The sequence below is a fragment of the Gallinula chloropus genome (genome assembly GCF_964237585.1).
Source record: "Gallinula chloropus genome assembly, chromosome: 7".
NCBI lineage: Eukaryota > Metazoa > Chordata > Aves > Gruiformes > Rallidae > Gallinula > Gallinula chloropus.
Window position 1 is genome coordinate 5,802,917 of NC_140092.1, and position 25,101 is coordinate 5,828,017.

At 42.5% G+C, this 25,101-nt stretch overlaps 2 protein-coding genes across 2 annotated transcripts in view; one reads left to right on the forward strand and one right to left on the reverse strand.

Moving 5' to 3' along the window:
- CC2D2A (coiled-coil and C2 domain containing 2A) overlaps positions 1-13,253 on the forward strand; it is a gene marked incomplete at its 5' end in the record, with an annotated part of 55,810 nt that extends 42,557 nt beyond the window's left edge. Inside the window, 10 exons of the mRNA XM_084266753.1 lie at positions 830-928; positions 3,318-3,494; positions 6,219-6,422; positions 6,913-7,002; positions 7,755-7,868; positions 8,841-8,975; positions 10,930-11,052; positions 11,550-11,608; positions 12,048-12,225; positions 12,914-13,253. Of these exons, the coding sequence (XP_084122879.1) occupies positions 830-928; positions 3,318-3,494; positions 6,219-6,422; positions 6,913-7,002; positions 7,755-7,868; positions 8,841-8,975; positions 10,930-11,052; positions 11,550-11,608; positions 12,048-12,225; positions 12,914-13,102 (1,368 nt within the window). The 3' untranslated portion in view covers positions 13,103-13,253. The remainder of the gene's footprint in view (positions 1-829; positions 929-3,317; positions 3,495-6,218; positions 6,423-6,912; positions 7,003-7,754; positions 7,869-8,840; positions 8,976-10,929; positions 11,053-11,549; positions 11,609-12,047; positions 12,226-12,913) is intronic.
- Positions 13,254-14,230: 977 nt separating this feature from the next.
- Positions 14,231-25,101, reverse strand: part of FBXL5 (F-box and leucine rich repeat protein 5) — a 37,063-nt gene continuing 26,192 nt past the window's right edge. The window contains exons 10-11 of the mRNA XM_084267054.1: positions 22,371-22,519; positions 14,231-14,902 (exon numbers count right to left, since the gene is read on the reverse strand). Coding sequence (XP_084123180.1) covers positions 14,826-14,902; positions 22,371-22,519 — 226 coding nt within the window. The 3' untranslated portion in view covers positions 14,231-14,825. The remainder of the gene's footprint in view (positions 14,903-22,370; positions 22,520-25,101) is intronic.

Sequence of the window (25,101 nt, forward strand, 5' to 3'; positions counted from 1 at the left end):
TTTTTTAACAACTCTCTTTTTATGCTCTGTCTCACCCATCCTTACAAGCTGTTTGGTGAAGAAAGCCCACATCTTTCTGTTGCATGTGTTAATTTTAGAATTAAATAAAAATTGCAAGGAGTTTTAGTAAGCTCTCAGTGTTGGCATAATTCCTTCTGCACTGAAACTAGTGAAAGCTTTCCCAGTCAATTCAATATGAACAAAAATAGCAGCACTCAACATTCTTAAAAATACAGCCCAAAAATAAACACACACGTTTCACTGAGAACAGAATACTGTCCTCAGAACTGAAATGGTATTTAAAGAAGGACTTTAAACTTGGATGCCACTAGCTTTTAGAGAATTTTTTTCTTTTTTATTTAAATAATGTGTAGGCTGGTCATACTAGATTTAGAATTCCCTGATAGGTAATGCACATGAAAAATGCTTCCATTCCACGGGGCTTAGTTAGATTTTCATATAATTTTACCTACAGAAAGCTTCTTTAAATACCAGTAAATTATTTCATTGGAAGATCACAGCTTAATTTACTTTAAGAAGACTCTAGTAGATTCCTTATCATGTTTTTGAGTTCTCCATTGCAGCTTGTACAGGAGTTGAACCATGAAACGTGAGTACATTTTACCCCAGGTCATGGCATTCTTCTATTTGTTTGGCATCTGGCATGCTTGAAGGGCCTGCAGGATAATCCCTGCCGTGCTTGTAACTGAACTTCCTGTAAATTATTGAAACAATACAGAATTTTTATTAATGCCTTATTAAAGTGTTGATTGAATTAGAGGAAATGAAGCTGTCTTACCAAGTCTTACGTTGGGCAACTTCTTGATAGGATGATCGTGAAAGAGGAAGTGGAATTCACACTCGTGTGGAGAGGCACTGGCTGGGATGTGTTAAAATTCCCTTTACTACGATATATTTTCAAGCAAGGGTAAGTATCAATAACTTGGGAGTAAATTCCTTAAATACAGAACTAGAGGATGGAAAGGGGATGTCAGATTTCTTTGTTCTCTGTACTGTTAGTCTGTTTTTATGGAATTGTTTGAAAATGCTTTTGAAACCACTGGGGTTTTTTGTCAACTTTGCTGAGTATTCATCAGTGAGCTCAACGTTTTGAAGGGAGAAGAGATAGACAAAACAGATCTACAGTGACCATGCAGCCTGGCTTCCTCCAGTAATGAGGTTTAAAATGCAAATTTTTTGGATGGTATTGTCAGTGGCTTTTGAGATCTCTGGTGTTGCACAGCCTAGATAAGTAACTAGGAATAGGAAGATCACATAGATAGGTGACAGGAAATGTGACCTAACTCTTCTTTGTCAAGGCTTTTCATGAATGATCAGATTTTGACTTCTGCATCTCCTGGTCCCTTATCCTGAGAAGTTTTCTTCAGGATGTATCAACAGTTAGTCATGGGAGTGATAGTAAACCATGCATTTCTTCACAGGGGAAAGGCATTTTTTTGTCCAGGCACCCATCCTGGACTTCAGTTAAGAAAAATCAGTAGTCCAATCATATTGTAATCTTGCCATAGAACTCTTTTTCTGCAGGCAGTTACTTTCATGTATAGATCAAATCACCATACCACAAAAGTCTAAATTTCTTACTTCATAAGGATTCTGACATAGTTGTGTACTTAATGATACATTAATTTGCCTTTCTCTGGCTCTGTGAGGCACTTCTCAGAACCTTAAGGGCTTTAAGAGCCTCCTGGATTCTTTGAGAGGATGATAAGTCTGTACAGTTCTCATTTAACTTAAGTTCATTGCTTGAGGTTCAAAGTGTTTCTGATGGATTCTCTGTTTGCAAGGCATAACGGAATTCTCATGGGATTCAAGATAGAGTGGGATTCTTCAACTTCATGTTTAAATCAGTGTATTCAGGTGTTTGAAGGTTGTGGTACCTTATAGAAAAGCTTTCATTGACTTCAGAGAAGAGTTAAACAGCTAGAAGGTCTAGCCACCTTTTCATGAGCCTCTGGGTATCCTGTGCAGACAATGCAACATAACATGACCACCGTTGTTATAGGTCAACAAACAGGAAAGAACAAGATAAGATCCTGTACCCTTCTTATGGAAATGCTGAATGCCTGAAATTCACCAGAGGAGTAGGTCTGCTCACAGTCCTGAGAGACTTCATGGGCAGGCTTAGATGTTCTAACAGGCTGCTTACCAATACGCAGTGAAGGACACAGCCTGTGATCGATCATTGAAGATTATTGATACTGATGTCAAACTTTGTTCTTCATAGTTCTTGTTGGTCTATCTGTCTTTCTGATACAGAGCCAGAGTAGCTCCAAGATTTGTCAGATGCACTCTCTTTGAGGAGGTAGTGCAGATTACGATTCCCTAAGCATAGTATGGATACCTGCATAGATCTTCCCAGCATTAGAGGTTCTTTTCATTTGAGCAGGATGTGGAAAAGCTGGATCAGTCCAACAGTTATATCAAGGTGCAGTTAAGTTTCAGTACCAAATGAAGTATTCCTGCTGCAGTGTAGTGGAACAGGATGAAGAAATTCTGGATGATTTATTTAGAGTCTTCTCATTAAAACTTACTTTTCTTCTTAAATGTTTGATGGGCCAGTTCAGCAAGTCATCTGTTCATCTTCTGTGTCCACTGAAGATGCCATTCTTGATGGCAGTCACCTGAATTCTGCCCAAATTGGGAAGTGAATTTTCTCACTGTTCTCTTAAAGCTATGTGCTTCCGTGGTTGAGACGTGCCCAAGCATGGGTGGGATGTTCCATCTCTTGTCTTAACCTTTCAGAAAGCCCTTATCTTCTGTTTGTGGTGGCAGAGGGTGGAGTGAAGGGCTGGTGAGTCTATTCCCCTTCCATGGGGAAGCTGGCTGAATGGGAAGGGTTCCAGTCATACCCAAGAAGCATCAGATGCTTTTGTGTGGAAGGTGTTGAGCATCATTCCCACCTCACTCAAACACAGGCAAGAGCCTGTTTGATGTGATGCTGCTTCAGAAGCACAGTCCTGCAACACATATTTTGCTGTTTTCCAGGTAGATAGTGCCATGTGGAGATTGCTGTTTAAGAACTAGTGTGTATGATTTCCATTACATTAGATATTAGTATCCATAATATGCAAGAGAATCTGATATCCAGTTGTAATTAATACATTTAACAACAAGAAGTCTCATGTTTTCCCCACAGTTAAAGGGTATTTATGTCATATTCTCTCATTTTATTGTTTTGCAATCCAGATTCATGATGAAATCAACAGAACAAAATGTTTAAATACAGGTAGCAAACACATTTGAGAAGGAAGTTTTGCTTTTTTGCTTCTGGTGAGAAGTATTTCTCTGTGTTTTAGATTGATGGGACATTCAAGGTGGATATCCCCCCAGTCCTCCTTGGCTACAGCAAAGAAAAGAGCCTGGGAATCGAGAGGGGTTACGATTCTGTGCGGAACCTGAGCGAGGGCTCCTACATAACACTGTTTATTACCATTGAACCACAGCTCATTCCTGGAGAGTCAGTCAGAGAAAAGGTAACTAATCAGCTACTCATCACTCTGGCTTTTTGTTTCCACTGGTGCAGTTCTTGAGATGCATGTAAATGGGTACACTTAGCATGCCAAAGGACATTGATACAAGTGTAGAAACATTAATAGAAATTCTGAGGGTTCTACTTCAAATCTTTCAGCTCAGTTCAATTCAACTGAACACACCATCAAGTTAGGTGAACACTTAATACATGAGGAGTAACTTTGACCAGGTATCTAGTTCCAGTGTTAAGAGCAGGTAAATTTGCATTCATTACCTGTGAGAATGTAATTTTCCTATTTACTTCTGTAAACAACAAAGTGTTTGTGTGAGGATTTGTGAACAGTGGGCGAAAAGGAGGTGGCAGGTGCAAACATGGGATTTCCTTGCTTCTGTGTTTCTGCTGTTCAAACACAGCATTTATTATTTATGTCTCCATGCATGCCTCCAGATCTTGAAGATAATTATTTCTAAGGAGCAGCTGTTGTTTGGGGTTTTTAGTTCTTGTACTAAACCAGCAGTGCCTTACGCTGACAGCAGCAGTAGACAGTTAAAACACAGACACCACTTGCTGTTCTGTGTAACCTTACACAACGATTTTTTTTTTCACACACAAACAGCAGCAGCTCATTCTTTTCCAGTTCAGTGCTACACTGGCCATTTACTAAAGACAAACAGGAACTGGAGAGAAAGGCATTGTTATGTAATTTCTCTTTTTTCAGACTAAAGAGAAAGCTGTATGATGCATTCTAAAAACTCTTTTTTCCTCTTACAGCCTTGGAAAATATCCAGTCCAGTATTTCCTTGCTCTTGTGCAATACTGTGGGAATTGTTACAATTTAGTACTGTTGAAAATAAAGAAAATCAATAATGTACATTCATGGATGCCTTTTAAGGTTAATTAGTTTGAATAAGATTATTACTGGGACTAGAAAGCATAAATATAAACTTAACAGTCTTGAAGCATCTGTAATCAGTGAGTCCTTATTCAGGTCTCTTACTCAGCAGTTTCATAGTCTTAATCTTCACATACAGTAATTAGTTGCCTGGAAAAATTATTACTGATTTTTAAGGAAACAGATCTCCCTTTATAGAAGAACCTGTCTCCAGTACTGTTGAAGAGTTATGTCAATCAGCTGAGGATTTGTTTACTAAATACTAAGCCCAAATCAAATTACTGAGATCTTCAATTAATCCATTTTTTTTCAAGGCAACATAAATAGAAAACACTAAAATTCCATTTCATGCTGGAGGCAACTCTGTAATGCAGGACCAGATTCATTAAGAGCCTGCTCTGATTCAGGTGGTGTGTACTGAATGAAAGCACAACTGAAGCGACACGCATGTGTATTCTAACTGTGACTGAAATAGAAATCACCCTGTGCTGCAGCTCCCCAGATGCATCACGTATACTTAGCATAGGAGGAGTTTGGTATGAAATGATGGAAAATGAATATTTTTGCTGACCTTTGTTCCTATTCCTGGTTGTTCCTTCTGCAGTTAGGTCATTTGAAATTCTTGTCTACTGTTTTAGGATGCTAGGCTGAATTTTAGTTTCATTTTATGACACCTTTTTGTTTGTTTCTTTACCTGTTTTTCCTCTCTTTCTTGCTTTCCTTCCTGAATCTCTATAAAGATGAATGAAATGCTTAAGAAGGTACAATATTAACAAATTAAACCAGTTGAGAGTTTCCTGTTGTTCCCTGTTTAAGATGTAGCTTGGTTTTGTGCCTTTTAGCAGTCTTCTTACACCTTGTGTTACTTCACTCTGACCTAGCTGTGGCTTCTTTGCCTGTAACATTTGCAGTGGGTTACTGCTCCAGTGTTACAACGTGACGGAACCCCTACTTACTGGCTGTTAGTTATGGCTGAGGGGAGTATCACTGAGAGCCTTCCCTGCTGACTCACTGGTGTAGCTGCAGGGCCCTACCCAGCTGCTCCACCTCTGGTTAGTCTGAGAAGGATAACAAAGGGCAAAGTGGTTTGTTCTGAACACAGATATTGTGAAGGAGGAGCCTTCATTCTCAGCCCCACTAGAAATACCAAAGGTTTTGTAAGGAGATGTAAAACGGTATTTTAGCTGATCCAAAGACTCTTAAAATTTGATGTTAGGTGACATGAGCAAATAATTGTCATTGTTATATAATTAACTCGTGATTTTTTTTGAGTCCTAGATTTACTTCTAGGAAATCTGATCTAAAAGCATTACAATTTTAGACTGAATTACAAGGATTTATCTAAAAATTCCTTGGTCCATCTCTGGGAATACTTTGGCATTGCGCAGAGTTGTCACAGTATTCCTTCTATAACAATCACCCGGACTTTGTGCGTGACCTCAGCTGTGGTTTAAATGGAGTGTGATGTGAACAGCATGTAGGATTAGTGCTGAACCCTAAGAGCTTCCCTTTGAATTCACACCTAGCGTTACACGCTCATCCCTGCAGTTCTACTTGGCTGTAACTTTCAGTGCAGTTTCAGTGCTTTCATAGAGGCAGCTGGAGGTGCAGGGCATTACGTGACTTCACAAGTGAATGCAAAGGGCTGCTTCTCCGTTACCCTGACTTGCCTTGTGTGTCTGTGAGCCCGAGTATATACTGCAAGGAGAGTTTAAAATGCTGTCAGGGAAGAATTTTATGCTGCAAACGGGGAAATAAGGCCAGGCATAGTAAAGACTTAAGTCCAAATTATAAAAAAAACTGGTTTTGTCTAAATACTGCTCTCTCTTGAAGTTTGATACCGAAGAAGATGAGAAGTTACTCCAGGCAGCAGAAAAGTATGAAGCTGAATGTACATCAAGGTTTCCAAGCCGCCAGTGCCAAACAACTGTAATTGACCTGAGTGGGAAAACAGTTTTCATTACCAGATACATCACACCTCTGAACCCCCCACAGGAGCTTCTCGATGCCGTCCCAGACAGTTCTCGAACAGCAGCAGTAAGTGCTTGGGACAGGCAGTGGTGTTTCTGGGACGTGATTTCACAGTGTGTGTGTTCATGTGGGGGCACATGCAGGCACGTGGGCACCTAACCTTGTCGTGTTTGCTGTATAGCTGTGCTGCTTGTAGAGGTGAAACTAGAGACACGAGCCAAGTAGTAATGGCAGGGTGTGATATGCAGTAAGTCTGCCCATAATGATGGTGGGAAAGGTTATTTGTCTTCTCTAGGGGAAAAAAAAAGGTATATTAATGAGTAGTAGCCTTTAAAAGACAAAAGGATGATACCAGAGCTCAGTGGGATGAAATTCTATCAGTCTTTGGTACAAGTTCTGAAATGAGATTGCTGCTACTGTAATGAGAGCAGTCAGTGTGTCACCACTGATGTTTGTGGCAACAGTGCCATGCTTCACTTCTGGTGTAATCCTAGTATTGTTATCTATCTGTGTCATGGATTGAAGGGGTCACTTGATCTGTGTTGTTTTCTTGCAGGAACTGGTGGCTCGATATGTTGCTCTGATTCCTTTTTTGCCAGATAGTGTGTCATTTGCTGGAATTTGTGATTTATGGAGTACATCAGACGTAAGTAATTCAGTAGTCAGAAGTCCTTTATCCTTTTGGATGTGATGTAACATCCTAGCAGCCCCTGCTTTTGGGGGGAGACCTTACTAGATGAGCTCCTGAGGTCCCTTCAGACCTAAATTATCCTGTGATTCTATTATTTTGAGGACTGTTTTATTTTCTTTATAAACAATTTATTGAATGAGAACTAAAGCTTGAGAAAAGTTTCTCATCTTGATATGAGCCAAAATTTTTATCTTTGTAAGTTTCAAGTGATTAACCTTAAGAGTGTTTAGGGCTTCAAGCCTTTCCTGGATTTTTTCAGTTATAAAATAACCCAAAATGGCTGGTCATGCACAGCAAAAGGATGCTGACTGGTGGAGACTTCAGACTGAAAACTAATCATTGCAGTTCCAAGGAACTACAGAAAAAACATAGCGTGTAATATTAGCAGCAACAGAGAAATCCCATCATCTGTAGAGTAACAGCAGGCATGAAGTTAATCAGAGATGGTGTTTTTACCATCTAAGAACTTCTCTGCAAAAGAAGACCAGAGACCTTGGCTCTTGTAGTAAGATCTCAGATCTGTTCATGTAGTTCCCCAGCAGTCACTCCCCATCCTGTGTGCTGAAGCCATGCCCAGTAAGTGATAAAGATCAGTTCCAAACATCTGAGAGGACTCTTTCTTGCTGTAGAAGTGTTAAGAAATATTATTGAACATTCCAGGTTGAAAACACAGTTGATAACTGCATAGGCTTTTTTATTTTAATTAGCAATTTCTTTACCTTCTGGCGGGAGATGAGGAAGAACACGCTGTGCTCTTGTGTAACTATTTTCTTGGCATTGGGAAGAAAGCCTGGCTCATCATTGGCAATGCTATTCCTGAGGTAAGAGGATTTTTTCACTTGGACTGGATGTTAACTTGTTCTCTGAAGTCTCTGGTTCCCACCAATGGATAGAATTGTTTCCTGCTATCCTGTAATGACAGATCTGTTCAGCCTTCACCAGTCAATCTTCATCTGCCTTCCGTGCTGCAGGCAGGTTCACACTCTGCTCTGCCCAGGAGCCTGCTGTGGCAGCAGCCTGGCTTACACTGGCCAAGAACTAAAACATTGAGGTCCTTTTGCCCCTGAGGAGGTGAATTTGTTCTCAGGGAAGCACACAGATTTCCAAGTAGCCAATCCTGGTCTTTGCAGAAATGGCAAAGAATGTTTGTAATGCAGATTTCCTCCATTAGCGTCTTAATTACCAAGAACTTGTCAGAGCTTGGCTGACAAGACTAGTTTCTTAGCACATTCTCAGATACCACAGGGACTGGGGTATATTCCTGCCCCTACAAATCAGATGGAGATGGCAGTCCTTAGTAAAGCCTTCATCTTATGCAGGCTGTACAGAGGGGAATTATCCCAGGTATTTCAAGGTACCTGGAAAATGTGGGAGCTAACAAGAAAAGAGAAGGGATGGGCCACACAGCATGCTGCCTAGGTGGCTGTCTCTTGACTCCAGGATTGCCCATGGCAGGCATGCTGATATTGAAGTGGCACATGTTAAACATTCCTCTATATGGAATTTGGCATCAGTTTGTAGCTGAACCAAGACAACTTGCAGAATCTCTATTTTAAGAATGGCTCAGGGCTGTGTATGTATAACATGTCTCTGCCACGTGAGGAACAGGCAGCACATTATTATGTACCTGTTCCTTGGTTGAATTGCAACAAACCTGTAATTTCTCCCAACCAATTTGCCCCCAAAAGTGCTATTAATCTTAAGAGTAAAAATGTAGTATTCCAAACAATACAAACTGTACTGGCTTTGTAGCCAGTTGAAAACATCTATCTCATACTTCTTTTTCTTCCTAGGGACCAACTGCGTATGTATTAACGTTGGAACAAAGTCAGTATGTCATTTGGAATCCCAGTACTGGATGTTTTTATGGGCAGTACGACACTTTCTGCCCCTTACAAAACGTGTATTGTCTGGTCAGCTCTGATAACGTAAGTGGACCCACTTCCCTACATAAAAGAGGTAAAACTTGGGATTTTTCTTGACCTTATGCCTTGTTTGTTCATCCATGTAGCTGTATTTCTGCTGTCATGTTAGTGATTTTATTCTTCTTAGGTAGGCTTTTCATCTACTTTAAATAAGAATGTTTATTTTCTTTAAGTCAGCATTTAGGTGGATGGTGATAGCCATCCGTGTAATTGTCATTACGGGGGATTCCTTACGTGTTTTCCAGTTGGGATGGCCTAAGAGTATGTTCCATTTACCACTGCTTAGCTGAGGAGTAGCAGCTCAGTAGAGGTTACAGTTGGCAGGTGCATTGCAACTGGAAAACAAAGTGTATTGGAAGGAGTCACCTGAGGTGCATCCCTAAGGGCAGGCGTGGCCTGGGACGGGCCGGTGTGCGAAGCGCAGAGTGGGCGTTACAAGGCACGAAAACCGTGCTGGGGTGTTTTGCCTGGTGTCCTCCTCCTGTTTATTTGCTCTAAAACACAAGTCAGAGTAGTGCCTGTTCACAGAGTGTGCCACCTGTCCTGTGGCTGAGAGGTAAAGACACGGCAAGAGCTGATCAGCTCTGGGTGGGTGAGCCAAAACAACGCGGCACAGGGCAGAGCTGAGCCGGGTTCCTGCCAGCAGCACTCCCAGACCTGTCTGGAGGCCAACGCGTGCCACTTCTGGGGATGGAAATGGGGACGCCTGAGCCAGGCAGAGGGATGTGTGAAAGTCTGAAACAGGGGAGACAGAAGGTGAGTTTGGAAAACCCCCTAGGATTTATCTGAATGATGACAACTAAGAGTTGGAGTTTAAGTTTGCCTCTCGGGTTTTTCCTTAGGGAAACAGTGAGTCAGGCTCCGTTGTGCACCATGATACAGCAGACATTTGCTTTTTAGTGTCTGCGTTGAAAACAGCTGGAGAGGGCTTTGTCTCTTCTGGGGTTTCATCCTAAATGCAAGGCTTGGGTGGGCATTTAATATTCTAAAGCGTATCTACTTTAAAAGTGTCAGTGCTGTCTTTCACTGGTGTGTTCTAAGAGCAGTTCACTTGGTTTGGGGTTTTTTTGAAGTAGCACCAAGTCTGTTGAAGAAACAAAATGTAACTTAATTCTTGATTTCTGGAAGAAGCAACTGAGGACTTTGGCACTGACCATCCCCACAGCAGAGCTCAACATCTTTCCAGGCAACTAATTCCAGCCCACCTGTGACTGAGCAGTTTTGCTGCCAGTGGAGTGATACCACGTCACAGCCAACAGGGAAAATCAGGCTGTACCCAGAACCATTAGTTATAAAAGGTTACATATTAATTAGTACATTTACATATTAATTCTTGGTGCATTTTGCAGCTTTAGCAGTGATTTAAAGGTTGATTTGATCAAGATGCCTGCAGTACTTCTGTGTTTCAGATGAGGCTCAAACACAGACCCAATTCAGTGCCTGTAAAGAAGCCGAGTCCCAAGACGTGGGTTCCTCTTGATGACAGAACTATAAAGGAGCTCTGTGTGCTGCATCGTAAGCTTGAACTCAGTGTGCTGGGCTGCAGCAACCACAGCTGCTCCATGCTGGTGGAAGGATTTCATCACAATTCAGAGGCTGGTGTAGTGAACCAGAGGGGTGAAGTGCAGCTCAGGACAGTACAGAGGACGTTGTAACCCAAGGCCATGGGCTGCAGAAGTCTCCGAAAGTGTGAAAACCACCAGAGTGCACAGTGGCTGCAGTGCTGAACAGGAACTGCTGGAGAGAAGAGATGCACTGGGCTTACTCCAGCCACACAAGAGATGACAGCAGTGCTGTCCATTTTGGTGTGAGGATGCAGAAGTTGCATGTCAGTTGTGACTACACAAGCTTGCCTTGCTTCATATGAACTCAGAGTGGCAGCTGCTGTAGTGTGTAGTATCTTATGGCCATGCTGTGATTTTATGCTGAAAGTTAAAACAAACTTCCTTTCTTGTAGGTTTGGTTTAATATTCAAGAACATGATTCCCCAGTAAGGATGAATTTTGACACCAGCAAACCAAAACTGTGGAAGTCTTTCTTTTCAAGAACCTTGCCCTTCCCTGGTCTCCGCAGTGTTCAGGTATGAACCTCTATTACCAACTTCAGCTGGGGGGGTGAGAGAGCACAAACTTGGAACAGTGAACCACAGACCAACCTCTTTTGGCTTCTGTGGTTAAGAGTAGTTATGTAACAGCAATGGGTTTTACAAAGCTTTTTTCCAAAGTATTTGTTTTATATGGAGTGATTGGATGTCTTTTGTCCTCTAAATATCCATGTAAGATCTGATGACAACAATAAAGTAAATGGGAGAAATCTTGAACATGGCCCTAGGCAAAGAAGTAGCTGTACACAAATCCTTAGTAAACAAGCAGGAATTCTTATAGTTTATCAAAGGAATAAACAGTTGAAGTTTACTGGGAAAATAAAAAGCCCCAGTGTCACACACAGACATCTTATTGTTTTTATTATGGCTCTACTGAATAAGAGATTGTGCACGTGTGTGTAACTCCTGAAGTTAGTGCTGCAGAGCTAGAAGAGAGTGTGCTTTCAATAATTAAACTTTCTGTTTGTTATTAGCCTGAAGAATTAGTTTATGTGCATTCAGACAAGGCTGCTGCGGTGGAACTACAGGGCAGGTAATACTATCTCCAAAATAAATCCTGTTCAGTGGTGATTGATTTGGGATATTTGTACAGAGGTCTTAAAAACCTGCTTTGAGGGCCAGCAATAGAGAAGGGCATAAAAAAAAAAGCCCCAAATAAACCGTCTAAATCCAAAGCTCTACAACATGGGGTTGTGTTTTTGTTCTTCTAATGAGAGCACCAGATAGGAAACTACAGCAGTGCCTGAGCTGTGCTAAGTGCTGCAGGAGGAGGAGGGTTGTAGACAAAAAGGGGTTGTAAGCCCCCTCTAAGTCTGTTACAAGCCCATGACAGTGGCATTGCTTTTCTGAGCTTTTAGGTAGTGGTGAATGTAACAGGTCAGGTGTAGTCCCCAGTGTGTACAAGGTGTGCCAAGGGAGGGTTCAGGTGTCTGGTAAATACTGGCATTGTAACCACAGGTGTGTTACTGCAGGATTGAAAAGATACTCAAAGAGAAGATCACTGAATGGAGGCCAAGGCATGTGACTCGCTGGAACAGATACTGTACCTCTGCCCTGCGCAACTTTCTGCCGCTGCTGGAACAAAACCAGGGCAGCGACATGGAAGACGAGCACCAGGCGGAGCTGCAGAAGCAGCTTGGAGATTACAGGGTACGGCTGACCTGGGTATTAGCAAGTTTCAAGTCTGGCAAGTGGGGATCTGGTGCTGCTCCCAAGCAGCACTACACACACCCTATGTACAGGTGCTGGAGCCCACACAACAACTGGCTTTGCTTCTGCTTTCCAGTATTTGCTCCCCTCTTTAAAGCAGCTGATTTACTTAGGTGTTCACTGCAGCCAGCAGCAGCCTGGTCTGAAGGTCCTGAGGTCCCCCAGCCCTGGGAACAGCACGGACCACAGCACTGGCCCTGTTCAAATGAGGTTTCGGTTCTTGGTAGACTCAAAACCTGTTACAGGCAGGAGCTGTTTGGCACCTCACATCCCCAGCCAGCACAGACAGGACACAGTGAATTAAAACCAGTTAAGAGGCAGAAAAGCAGCAAAGCTAGGTGTCTGTGTTCAATAATAGAACTTTATTCTAGTGGATTTCCAAACATCTTCACTTAGAATGTGACCCAGACCAAAGAGGAGAAAGGGCAGGGCCTTTGCCTGGAGTGTATGAAATAGGGAGGTGGTGTTAAAATAAAACACAGGCTTTTTTCTTGCATCTCCTCAGACCAGCAATAGAAAAGAGAAATTCACATAAACAGTAACACAGATTCCTAAGACTGGGTATTTATTCAGATGCCTTTACCTTTTCTGCTTACCTGATGTGTATTTTCCTCTTTCTTTCTCCCAGGTCTCTGGATTTCCTATTCATATGCCATTTTCTGAAGTCAGACCTTTGATAGAAGCTTTACACAGCACAGGAGTTCACACCATTGATGTTTCCAATGTGGAATTTGCTCTAGCTGTGTATATTCACGCTTACCCTCAAAATGTTCTCTCTGTGTGGATCTATGTTGCTTCACTTGTGAGAAACAGGTAGCAGAGACCAGTCAGAATACCTCAAGGAGTCATCTGAGCAGCAATCTTATTTACCCCTCTACACACTTGAGCTATCCCAAGCATTTTAAGAACAGAGCAAGAACCTGATTTCTATTCTAGTAGCTGCCAACAGAGAAGCTTTATTCACTCTACTTCCACCAAAGACACACACACACCCCCCCCCCCTTATTACTGCTGAGGAGACTGACAGCTTAAAATTCTAGTGTAAGAGGTGATTTTCATACAGCACTTTCTAGTAGTACAGAAAATCTAGCACATCTAGCAGCATTGCAGAGTAAAATGGGAGTTTGGCTGCCTTATTTTCAGGTGAAACTCAGTTCCTGGAATCATGGCTTTAGCTCAAGTGTCTTTTACCTACAGCCCTTCTTCCTCATCTGAGACACTGTTATTCCATCCCCAAATAAGTGGTTACAGTTTTCCAGTACCCAAGCTCCTGAATGAAGACCAAAACTATTCACTCATGAATAAATCCCATGTACCAAGGAGACATCAGTGAGGGCCTCACTTCAGTTTTTAAGAGGCTGCTGCTTTTGCTACTTCATACTTACTGTTTGTACAATGCCAGCACCATTTAGAGGTGTAAGATGACATTATCTTTAAAAGTTTAAAGTATTTAATAAATATTTATATCAAAACCTTAAGTGGCACCTCATTGATTTTATACAAGAATTTGATAATTGATTAAATTACTTCTGAGTATGAAATCTTTATGTGCAAGTTGCTGTATCAGAAGAACAGTTTGCTAAAAAAAATAATCCTCTTTGCTTATTAGTGTGTAACTAATGGCATTAACTGTTAATGCAGATAAAAATATATATCCCTCTTCCTTCAGCTACCTTACTAATTAATTACTGCTCAATGAGGGGTCTTCTCAACACATCAGAGCAACAGGGAAGGGGTATGGTTCTCTTCCATGGATTTCATATGAATGAAAACTGCCATCCCCTGAAGCAGTTTCAAAGATGAACCTTAACACAGTCCTGGAAAGAAACACACACCCACACACACCCCACACAGATGGCAAGGTTCACAGCTCTGCAACCACACCAGCAGCCTGATGGCATGTCACACCTTCAAATCACACATATTCAACTGCTACATATTTTTGTTGGTGGGAATGTTTTATTTGAGTATGTCTTTCAAGCCCAAATACAAAACCAAATGCAAAAGGAAGGTGGGAATTTCCCTAACTTTGCCATAGAAAGAACTACTTCAGGATGAGAGGAAAGGAGGGAAACGAGGCTCCTAAAGATCTGTACTTGTTACCCAGATGCAAACAATACAATTCAAATGCTCTTCAGAGCTTTATATTGTACTTATGGATCCAAAATAAAAACATTCACTTAACACAAAATAATCCAGTAAAGTATATTTAAGTGCCAAAGTTGGAAGAAAGTGGCATTAAAAAAAACAAAAAAAAAAACCAAAAAAAAAAGCCCCACACCTCTGAATGTTTTCCCATCTTCCCCAAATTAAGTAAAACAAAAGCCAACACCCTTCAAACCAAATGAGACTGTGAGATTGTTACAACACTGTATACAGTACACTCATCATTAAGATTCTGAAGTTGAGGGCAGGGTCAGGCTAGTATCAACAGATCTCACTCCCAGGGTTGTTAACACAAGATGTGAACTGTAAGTAAAGTGCATGAGAGGAAGCCTGCTCAGCTAAATGAAGTAGACTGAAAGGTCAGAAGTCAGCGGTCACTCGCCAGAGCGGCAGCAGGCCCGAAAACCACACTGCAAGTTCTGGCATCCACTGGCGGTTTCGGCATGGGGACCTGCACAAAAACAGAACAGATGTGAAAAGGGGAAAGGCCACTCACTGCCATTCAGAGTTCTCATCACCTGGTCATGGAGACGGTGTCTCTTCCTTGAGCACGCTACGCTTCGCCCAGCACTGTGATACCTGGAACGCCGCTGGTACGACCAGAACACTGAAACCTTGACTGAACAGGCCTTTCTCAAGAGATTTTGCTCTGACAGCTTAGTGCTACCAAGCCAGCACAGTCACAGTGGCCCAGATGTGCGATGAGCACCACTGGAGAAGGAAGGGCAGGCCAGCTCTCACAGCTGAGGCACATTTTCACAATCTATGTTTACAGCCCAGATTGAGTCCACCTGATGAATTCCCTGGCATTAGCAAAGAAACCATAATCTCCAAAAATACTCCTACTGTGATGGAAAGAGTTTTTTTAGTCTGGAACTTTTTTTTCCTCCATGAAGGCTTCAGAGTTGGCTAGATTCATGTACGCTGACTGGCAATTCAAAACCTGAAAAGTCACCTTGAGTATCTCTTGCTGCAGTTCCCAGAAGTCATAAGGCTAAAACAGAGCCGTTCAGAAAGAAAGGTGCAACCACAGATAGTATGAGCCAGGGCTGTGAATTGACCCACCTCCACTTACCTTCGCTTACTGTCACTCCTTTAATGCGAAGTGTTAAACTGATGGTGAGATAAGGAACTACTGAATTTATTAGTACAGGACTCTGGCTCCTGCAGCCATAAGCCTGCTGCAGTGACACGAGCATTTACATCCCGGTCGCTGACCTGGCACCCAACATAAATTAGAAGAGCGTTGCTGAGTTAACCAAAACAAGCTGGTAAAAAAGACCTAACCAGGACAATGTGAGCCCCCATTCATCCCCTCCCCACCCCTTTGTATTTGAGGCAAATCAAAATAGAGTTAAAATGCTTTAAATACATTTAAGAAAGGACTAGCAAAATTATGTAATGAACTCAGGCACCGTGCTATGTCTGACTTGGGTATTTGTCCATCTAGAACAATAACCTCATGTCATAATTCAATTAATCTCCAAGAACCTGGTGTCTGGATACCAACTTTCTGCTTCATGCCACACGCTGATGAGCAATATTCAGAAAAGGTAATTAAGCTACCATGCATGACACTGAATAAAGCAAACCTGAAGTTATAATGAAGGGCAGTGGTTACAGTACACAAAATAGTAAACAATTCATTTGTCAAACTCATTTTCCTTTTCAAATCATTTCATTCACCTGAACTAAATTTTGATCCTCCCAGTCACCCACAAGCTGGAGTTTGAAATCTTCTTCCTAAGTCCTTTAAAAGGGAGACTTGGTGCTTCTGAACAGCTGGTTCTGTGCAGCAGCAGTTTTTAAGTAGTAGCTGACCTACCCCACCACAGCTAGGCAGAGCATCAGGAATTGAAGTAACTGTCACATTTCCAGTGAAATGTTTGTTGACAAAGCATACAGAACCACCACATCCCAAGGAAGGGAATGCTCTGTATACTCCAATAGAGTTTTCCATCCTTCTCTTGTTCTTCTTCATGCCCTTAACTGGAACATAAACATGACCCCTCTAGGTCTGACCCATGGTCCATCTAGCCCAGCCTTTATCACTGGCAACAGTAAGTGTTCTCTAAGTAGACCATACAGGCCCCTCCTGCACCCCTTTCCTATCTCCCCAGCATCCCTAACTGTTGCAGTAGGCATGTTGGAGTCCATCCCCTTTAGCATTTGCTAATGGTTAAGCCATATGTGCATTTGTTTAGTCTCATTTTAAACCCACTAACTGCTTCCACAGTTCCCCAGGGGACCAAGTTCCAGAAGTTCACTGCACATCCCCTTCCTCCTGTCACTGAGCTCTCGCACTGCAGAGCCTGGACAGTCACTGCTGCACGTTCACCTCACCTTCCACCTGCCTTCTCATTTCCATACTGAAATGTTCCAGCCTTCCAAGTGTCCCCTAACTCTTCAGTAGGCCTCTTCTATTTCCTTTGCCATTCCATATACTCCTCAAGAAAGGGAGACCAAAACCACACGCAGTACCCCAAATGTGAGTGTCCCAAGGCTTCCAGGACCATGCAGCAACAACCTCTATCTTGTTCTTAACACCCTGATCATGCAATAACACTGGTGGCTTCTGGGGCTGCTGCTGCAAACAGGAAAGATCTCAGAAATAGCACCAACAGCTTCCTGAACATTCCCTCCACACTGCAGCCTCCACCTCTGAGTTCAGTGTCATGCCATCATGTTTAACTCATCCCCAGCCACCCAGCCTATCCCCATACACACGGCGGTACCGAAGCACACGAGTGCTCCAGCACCTGCACTGTGACTTGAGGCAGCTCAGCACCACTCAACAACTTGGCAGATTCCTGTTTGCACAGCAGCAAAGGAGATGCTGATTATGACTGATCACAGCTCAGAACTCTTGGGGGAAGGGGGAGAGAAACAGGGAGAGATGTCACCTCCCCAGTTCCCACCCATCCTGAACAGCAGCCCTTAAGCTCTGCCATTTCTTTCCATCTTTAATTGGCTTTCAGGTTTTAAATTTAAACCTGTCTTCCTGCAACTTAATCTCAGAAACTTTTAAGTGAACCACATCATCTAAAAAGTTCACAGGTTTGTTTCCTAATTTATTAGGCACTGAAGTACTAATGACATTAACCACATCACAGTGGAAACTCACCCTTCTTCCTAGGCTGCACTTCTTGTCCCACCTCTAATCCTCATACCATCACTAACTTTTCTTTACAGCCTCTGATGAAATGAAATATTCAGGGTTCAAACTTCCCATCCTGAAATCTCACATCCTGTATTCCTTCTTAGCAGGTACAGGCAATTCCTGTCATTTGCAATAGTGTCATCAATGGTTGTTTTAACAGTAAAACTGTTTGGTTATGACTCCTTTGTGCTCTGACATGCCAACTGATCTCCTCCATCACAGGTTATTTACTCCCTAGCCCTCCTCAGCCTGTTCTTTTTATGTCTGATACAGATAAGCAAAGCACAAATGCCTTTGCTTTTGATAGCCTAATAGAATTTTTACTACAACTTATTTTGGCTACACACACCCCTCTGGCTTCACAATCTCTGATTTCCCCACTCTCTGCTACTGACCTCGTTTAGAATGGACTTTGTTTTGCAGTTATCTGTTTAAACTTCAATGGCCTCTTTAACCATGCCAAAAAACGTACTCTTCTGTTTGATTTGGACTCTATGTACAAGGTCTCCAATTCATCTCATCTCACTGATGTGCCAGGCTAAGCAATGTGGTAACTGTATCCTGTTCCTTTATAGCCCCCAGTGAGACAGACAATCACTGCAGTGCTCTCTTTCAGAGGGCTATCTGTGTGTGTCTGCTGCCTGTGAAGGCTTCATGAGCCCTAGCAGCAAAGTACCTACATGCAACACCTTTTGGGCCAGTTAACCTGGGAAAGCACAATTAAGATTCTCATCTAACCTGACACAGTCTATGTTACTGGTTTAGTTACTTCTGAACTGGGTTGTTTTAATACTCTTTGCATTCAAGTCTGATTACTCCAACACTTCAGGTGACCCGGGATGGAGGTCTGCTTACTCCTGATGGACAGCTCTCAGCATTTGCAGATGAAGTACATACAAAAACATCTCCCAACATAAGAAAGGAGCATAACCATTCAATTACTTCACCTTATTACAAAGAGGAGTCAAAGTTTCCTGCAGAGAAGTTGGGCATTTCACCAAGAATGTATGACAACCCAGACCAAGACCATCGTGAGAGACACTCCAGGCAGGACAACTGGCTGCCATCACCACATCCCCTTAGCCACTTGTTCCAGCTCTTGCCTGTGGCAGCAGAAACATTGATGTTGTCTACAGCAAGATGGATCCCTGACTCATCTAGCAATACTAATATTTAAAAAATAGTAATTAATATAATAAAAAATGAAAGTTAAAGGTTCTCAGCTACCTCAGTTCGTGATGGAGTTTACCAAGTAGCTGCAGGAAGAGGAATGATGGCCATGGGAAGGCAGCACAAATGAGCTGGGAGTAACAGAGGAGGGAGGGAGGGAGGGAAAGATACCTGTTTGTCACAGCCACTGCCAGCAAGAGGCTCCTTCATCAAACACTACACACTGTACTTGACAGTAGCAAAGGCAGTAATACATCACAGGGACATTACTGAGTGATGAAGTGCAGCATGAGCTTTTCAAATACACACACATATATATATATTAAGCTCAGATCCAAAAGTAATATTCCCAACACTTGCAGAGCTTTATGAGAACACCTTGATTACCTGTAGAACTTAAGAGGGACCAACCTCTTGTGAGGTTCCCACAGAAATCTGCACATGGGCATCCATAAATCTTAACAGAGATTGCAGAGTCTTGGCTCCACTGCTAGTAGGCAGATCAAATGGATCTCTAAATGCCAGAAGACTGAATGGTGAGAAATACCACAACTTGACTTCATTAATGCCCTATTTCTTTAATTACAACACCTAAGGACTACATAAAGAACTCTAGAAACTGAATTGTACCTGAGAGCTGCAAAGAGCTACCACCACAGAAGTTAGGGAGCCCCATTTTTCTAATCTTGAAGCTGACAGAACTCCAAGTTTTAAATTGAGAACCCAGTAAGGAGAGACTGAACACAGCTGGACAAAACAGCCTGTGGGAAATAGAAGCTTCTAAGTGGCAAGGGGTAACTCAAACATTAAACTCAAGTTCAGTGTGATTTACAATTAAATATAGTTTAGATATTAAACAAAATCAGCAATTGGAAGGGGTGCATACTAACAGATGTGGTTTCAGCTGCAGCTGAGGGTAATCTAACACCAGGACTCTGAAGCTGAGCAAAACGTAGGTAGAGATTGAACACACTAGAATACAAACCAAGAACTGAAGCCACACTAACAGTAAAGAATCAGAAAACACATTTGGAAGCGTGCACAAATCTGTGGTCTCTGCTCATAAAAACTGCATCACACCACTCCTGTGTAACAGACTGTGTCACAGACCCCAGTCTGACCAACTAGAGCTGGTCTTCCCTGTTTTAGCCTCCTACAACGGTAAAGCAACTATGGCTAGAGCAGCACTTGCAATGAAAATCTGAAAACTTCTTACAAAAACGCCCACCAAACAAGCCCAGCAAGCTCTCCACAAAGAAAATCCAATGAAGCTGTGTGTAGGGGCCCCAATTAGGTTCAGCAATCACAGAAAAAAATCATCTGAAAATATACTGTAGGAGAAAGTAAAGCTCTTATGTGTCAGATGGCAAAGGAGTATCTTTATTATTCAAAGATGGCTAAATTCCATGCTGTTGGCTCCATTTTTTGTTGTGCCAGACTGACAGGTTTTCCAACATGATCCCAGAAGGTATCTCCTTCCCAAAACCAATCCCTGATAAGCTGGGGGGCAAAGAAATGATGAAGTTATTCCTGCATCCTTACAGACCAGTAACCTTTGCACAGCAGTCAGTAACACAGCCTATACGTGTAAAAACAAACAGCTTCAGATAGGTATTGATTTAAATGAACAGCTGCTGCTTTTCCTACAGTTACTTTAGAAATACCAAACCACAGAGAAACACTTTCAAGCTGCCACAAAACCTGCTGCCCACTGAGTGAAGTAAAGCATTAGTTTCACCCTTGTTAAAATGGAAGTTTGAGCAGAAACAGAAGGGACAGCACCCAGATAAACTGCAGGGGATGCAGTTAGAAAAGGTTATTTCCCGTTTCAGGATTTTGCCAGGACATCCCTCTAAGCTTTTACTTGACTTCTTTCTTAAAGAAACCAGCCACAAACTTCTGAGAGGCTCCTATTCCTCAACAGATTAGACAAGTCAGACCCTCACAGCCTCACTCTCCTGCTGCTCTGTCTCTACAGGAGAGTAGAGAGCCCCAAGGCACACGTGATGCTTTATAGAACCAAGCAGAGCTTATAGGCTCACAGCTTCCAGCAGGCAGAGGGAAGAAAGGAGGGAAATAAACAGGAAGTTTATCAACTTTATCAGATCAACTCTGCAGAATAATCCCCTAAAGTGTTCTGTTTAAATATAAATAATTTCTTGAGGGCATTAGGAAACAGCCAAGCTTTAAAGTAGGACTCATGCAGGACGTTCAGGCTTTGTTAGCTAGTACTAAGATGACATAGTGTATTTTTGGGACAAGGAGAGAAACAAATGTCTGAAGACAAACCAGAACATCAAGTCTGTGTTACTGACAGAAGCAAAAATAGAAGAAAAATAGCAAGGAAGCAGGTGCAAAAGGAAAAAAAGGCTCTTAAGTGGTGTTTGAAGACAACTTGTAACTCCAGACAATGCAGGAAGGTCAGTGAAGGGGTTTTTAAAAAGGAACTTTAAACTTTTCAGGTTGCAATGTTAAAGGATTTTTTTAAGGTGGTAGTCTGGATTGAATGGAAACAAGAAGCAGCAAGTGTCTCAAAGAAACAGCAGTGTCAAAAGCATGTAAGGAATTGCAAAACTTACAGAAGCAAAGTATGGTTTAATACTTTCACTTCTACTATTGGGATCCAATCCAAGCACATCATTATATATCAATTCCAGGGGACTGAAGACCCCAACATCAGTACAGATTTGCTTGCAGTACCAAAGCTTTGGCATGTTGTGTTCCTGGTGTGGCTGCATCTCAATATAGATGCAAATTATTCAGCTGAAAGCCACAAACTACCAGGGAATATAATTTTGTTTTACACACAATTAGCTCTTACCATCCTGTGAGCTCTTATTATCCTCTTTTTCCCTTCCTCTCTGTTGCACTTACCTGTTTCAAACTCACACACAGAATACAAGTCACACCATGGGTCCCATCTCTAATGCTATGAATGCTTACTGGACCTAACATAACAGAATGAATTCCAGTGTGGTAAACACGGACAAGGCTGGCACCTTAAATGCCTATTTTATGCATTTATCCAGATCTATCCCGAAGGTAGTGACCCAAGCACAACCAGAAAAACCAAATTACCTTTTCCATAAGGACACCTGATGGTAGGATGAAAAGTATCCTATACCAGAAGTACTGAAATATGGGAGGTTTGCATGGCAAAGCAAAACACATCATTTATTTCCTAAAAATCGCCACTTCAGTACCAATCTAACGAAGCCTCTGAAATTACGACTATAAAGAAAATGTGGTTTACAGGGAAGATAAAGAGGGCAAGTGTGTGTTAGTTATATGGAAACCTCCTTTCTGAACCTTATTACTTACACTAAATTGTATTAGGAGATACATGGACTAAAAATGCTTCTCTAGGTAACACAGAACAGTAGTTGCATCAAGGAAAAACACCCCAGAAGAACAAATGAGGAAAACCTGACTTAACAGTTGTCACTACATAACTAGTCTGTGAAACTCAGTGCTTCACAGCCAAGAAAAGGTGTGGCATTCTGGAGGGTTTTGTTCAGCAGTGTCTCTAAAGCAAACATCACCCCCCCACCCCCCAGAAACGCATCGTGTCTCCGTGCAACGACATTACCGTTGATGTTGTCACAGTAGTAAAAGTGTTCATCGTTTAGAGAGGGGCACGCAGACACCAAGTCCTGCAGGCCTGCACCAGTTACAGTCAGACAACCAGAGAGGTTAAGGTGTTCCAAATGTGGCAGTCCTCCTCCCAGAGTCAGGGCCCTGTTAACAGACAGAACAGAGGTGTTAACAGCCCCCCCACGGACAAGTATTCTGCAGCACCACCAAGTCAGACTGAATTGCGTCCTGTAACAAAAGCCCCAACACCTCTAGCCAACCATGCAGTTTTAAATACAGCAGTTTCATACCCTAATAATGGGGATCACCCCAAAGATGCATAACAGACCTGAAAAATAAGCCAATTTTGACAAACTAACAATTCCTTCTGACAGACTTAAGCACTGTTTCTGAATGACCCCAGGTATGACTCTCAAAGAACCACCATGGCATTCTCCAAACCATCACTGATTTTGACAGTTCTTCCAAGGTGTATAATCCTCAGACCACCCTGAAAACACCACACTCCCAAGTCTGATGTATTACGTTCCTAAAAGTTTGACCATCTCTTTTTTTTGTTGTTGAAATTATTTTGGAATCCAAATTTGTATTTTCCTAGGGCTGGCAGCAGAGCCTCTCTCCACCACCACACCGCCTTGTTATCCAAGTAGAATTCCCTGTTCTTCCTCTGAGTGCAAGAGTTTAGCTGCTGATGCAATAGCCTCACACCTGAGCAATCATTTCATGTCAGGCTGCTTGCCTCTGAGCTCATGGGGCAGCCAGCCCAAGTCCCACCACAAACAGGCTCACCCACCTGAGAAAGCCACCAGCTTGAATTACCACACTACAGATCCAAACCAAAAATACCTTCAGAACATCACTGTACAACCTTCTCCTGCCAGCAGACAGAGTAGAACTGCTGACCACAAAGCTGTCTGTTAACATTTCTATCAAATGTTTCTGTTAGGTGGCTTCACTTTCTCTCTTAAGGGACTCAGGTTATCCTGATGAGAGCAAGAAGCACTGTTGCAGCACACACTCAGCTCTGAAACACTGTCTTTTATCCAAAAGCACCAGTGGGAAACTGGCACCATAACCAAAGCATTCCCATGACTCAGTCACCAAACCTCCCTTTAGTCCTAGATTAGTGAGTCAGGAGAAGAAGCCACCCAGTAACATGTGAACTACACACACTGCTTCACCAGTGCCAAACACGGCAGAGGAACCAGTTCACCACTTGAACAGCAACAAGCTCAAACACGAAGCACAGCTATCTAAGCTTACTCTGGGCAAGACTCTTTCACTCACCAGGGTTACTAAGTACCAGACAAACCACTACAGGAGACACCTGAAGAGCTGGTATTTCTGAGCATCAAATGGGTGATGAAGTCTCTGGAGTGGCACATCAGTGCCAGCAGTACCTCATGCTGTCTCTCACCTGCCTACAGTATACAGTACAGGTAGGCATGAAGCCTTCCCACTCCAAGAAGCTTTTATCTAGCCTTACGTGCTGCTGGCACACCTGAACAGGCAGCAAGTACTTCAGCACCATCCCATTTTCATTATGGTCCAAAACCATCAATGGCAAGTGTTATCACACAGGAAATTTTATCACTCTTGAAGCCATCGTGATGTTCAAGTCAACTATTTTTTCCTCTTCCTTTAATTGCTACATGAAGTTATATTGAACATCATTTTGTATGTGCAGAACATCATTGTGGAATCAGAGAATCATTTAGGTTGGAAAAGACCATCAGGACCAAGCATTAACCTGGCACTGCCATGTCCACCACTAAACCACGTCCCTAAGCACCACATCTTTTAAATACCTCTGGGGATGGTGACTCAACCACCTCCTTGGGCAGCCTGTTCCAGTGCCTGATAACCTTTCCAGTGAAGAAAATTTTTCTGAATATTCCAAATATTTAAGCCTCCCCTGGCACAACTTGAGGCCATTTCCTCTTGTTACTTGGGAAGAGGCGCCAACCCCCACCTCACTACAACCTCCTTTCAGATAGCTGTATAGAGTGACAAGGTCTCCCCTCAGCCTCCTTTTGTCTGGGGTGAACAACAAGACACTTGCTCTAAAGTCTTCACCAGCTTCACTGCTTTTCTTTCACCACACTCTAGCACTTCCACATCTTTCTTGCAGCAAGTGCCCCAAAACTGAACACAGTACTCAAGGTACAACCTCACCAGTGCCAAGTACACGGGGATGATCACTGTCATAGTCCTGGCCACACCATTTCTGATACTAGCCAGGCTGCTCTTGGATTTCTTGGCAACCTGGGTACACTGCTGGCTCACATTCAGTCGGCTGTTGCCCAACACCCCCAGATCCTTTTCCATCAGGCAGCTTTCCAGACACACCCCCAAGCCTGTAGCCTTGCATGGGGGTTGCTGTGACAAGTGCAGGACCCAGCACCGAGCCTTGTTGAACCTCACACAGCTGGCCTCAGCCCATCCAGCCAGCCTGTCCATAAATTATGTCATTATCCAGGCAGGTTAAATGACATGTTACTCGAGTGGTATAAAATCTCAAGCATAGTGACAGGCATAATAATAATAATACACTAAAAAAACCCCAAACCCTAAACAGATTCAGCACAATTTCCTAACAAGAAATCACTACAGATCAAATCCACAAGCATTAATACCACCTAGAACAAGAAATTCAAAAATAACTGACTTCAGGATACACCTAGGAATTTTTTTAATTTTTTTTTTAAAATACCCAAAGGAAGAGC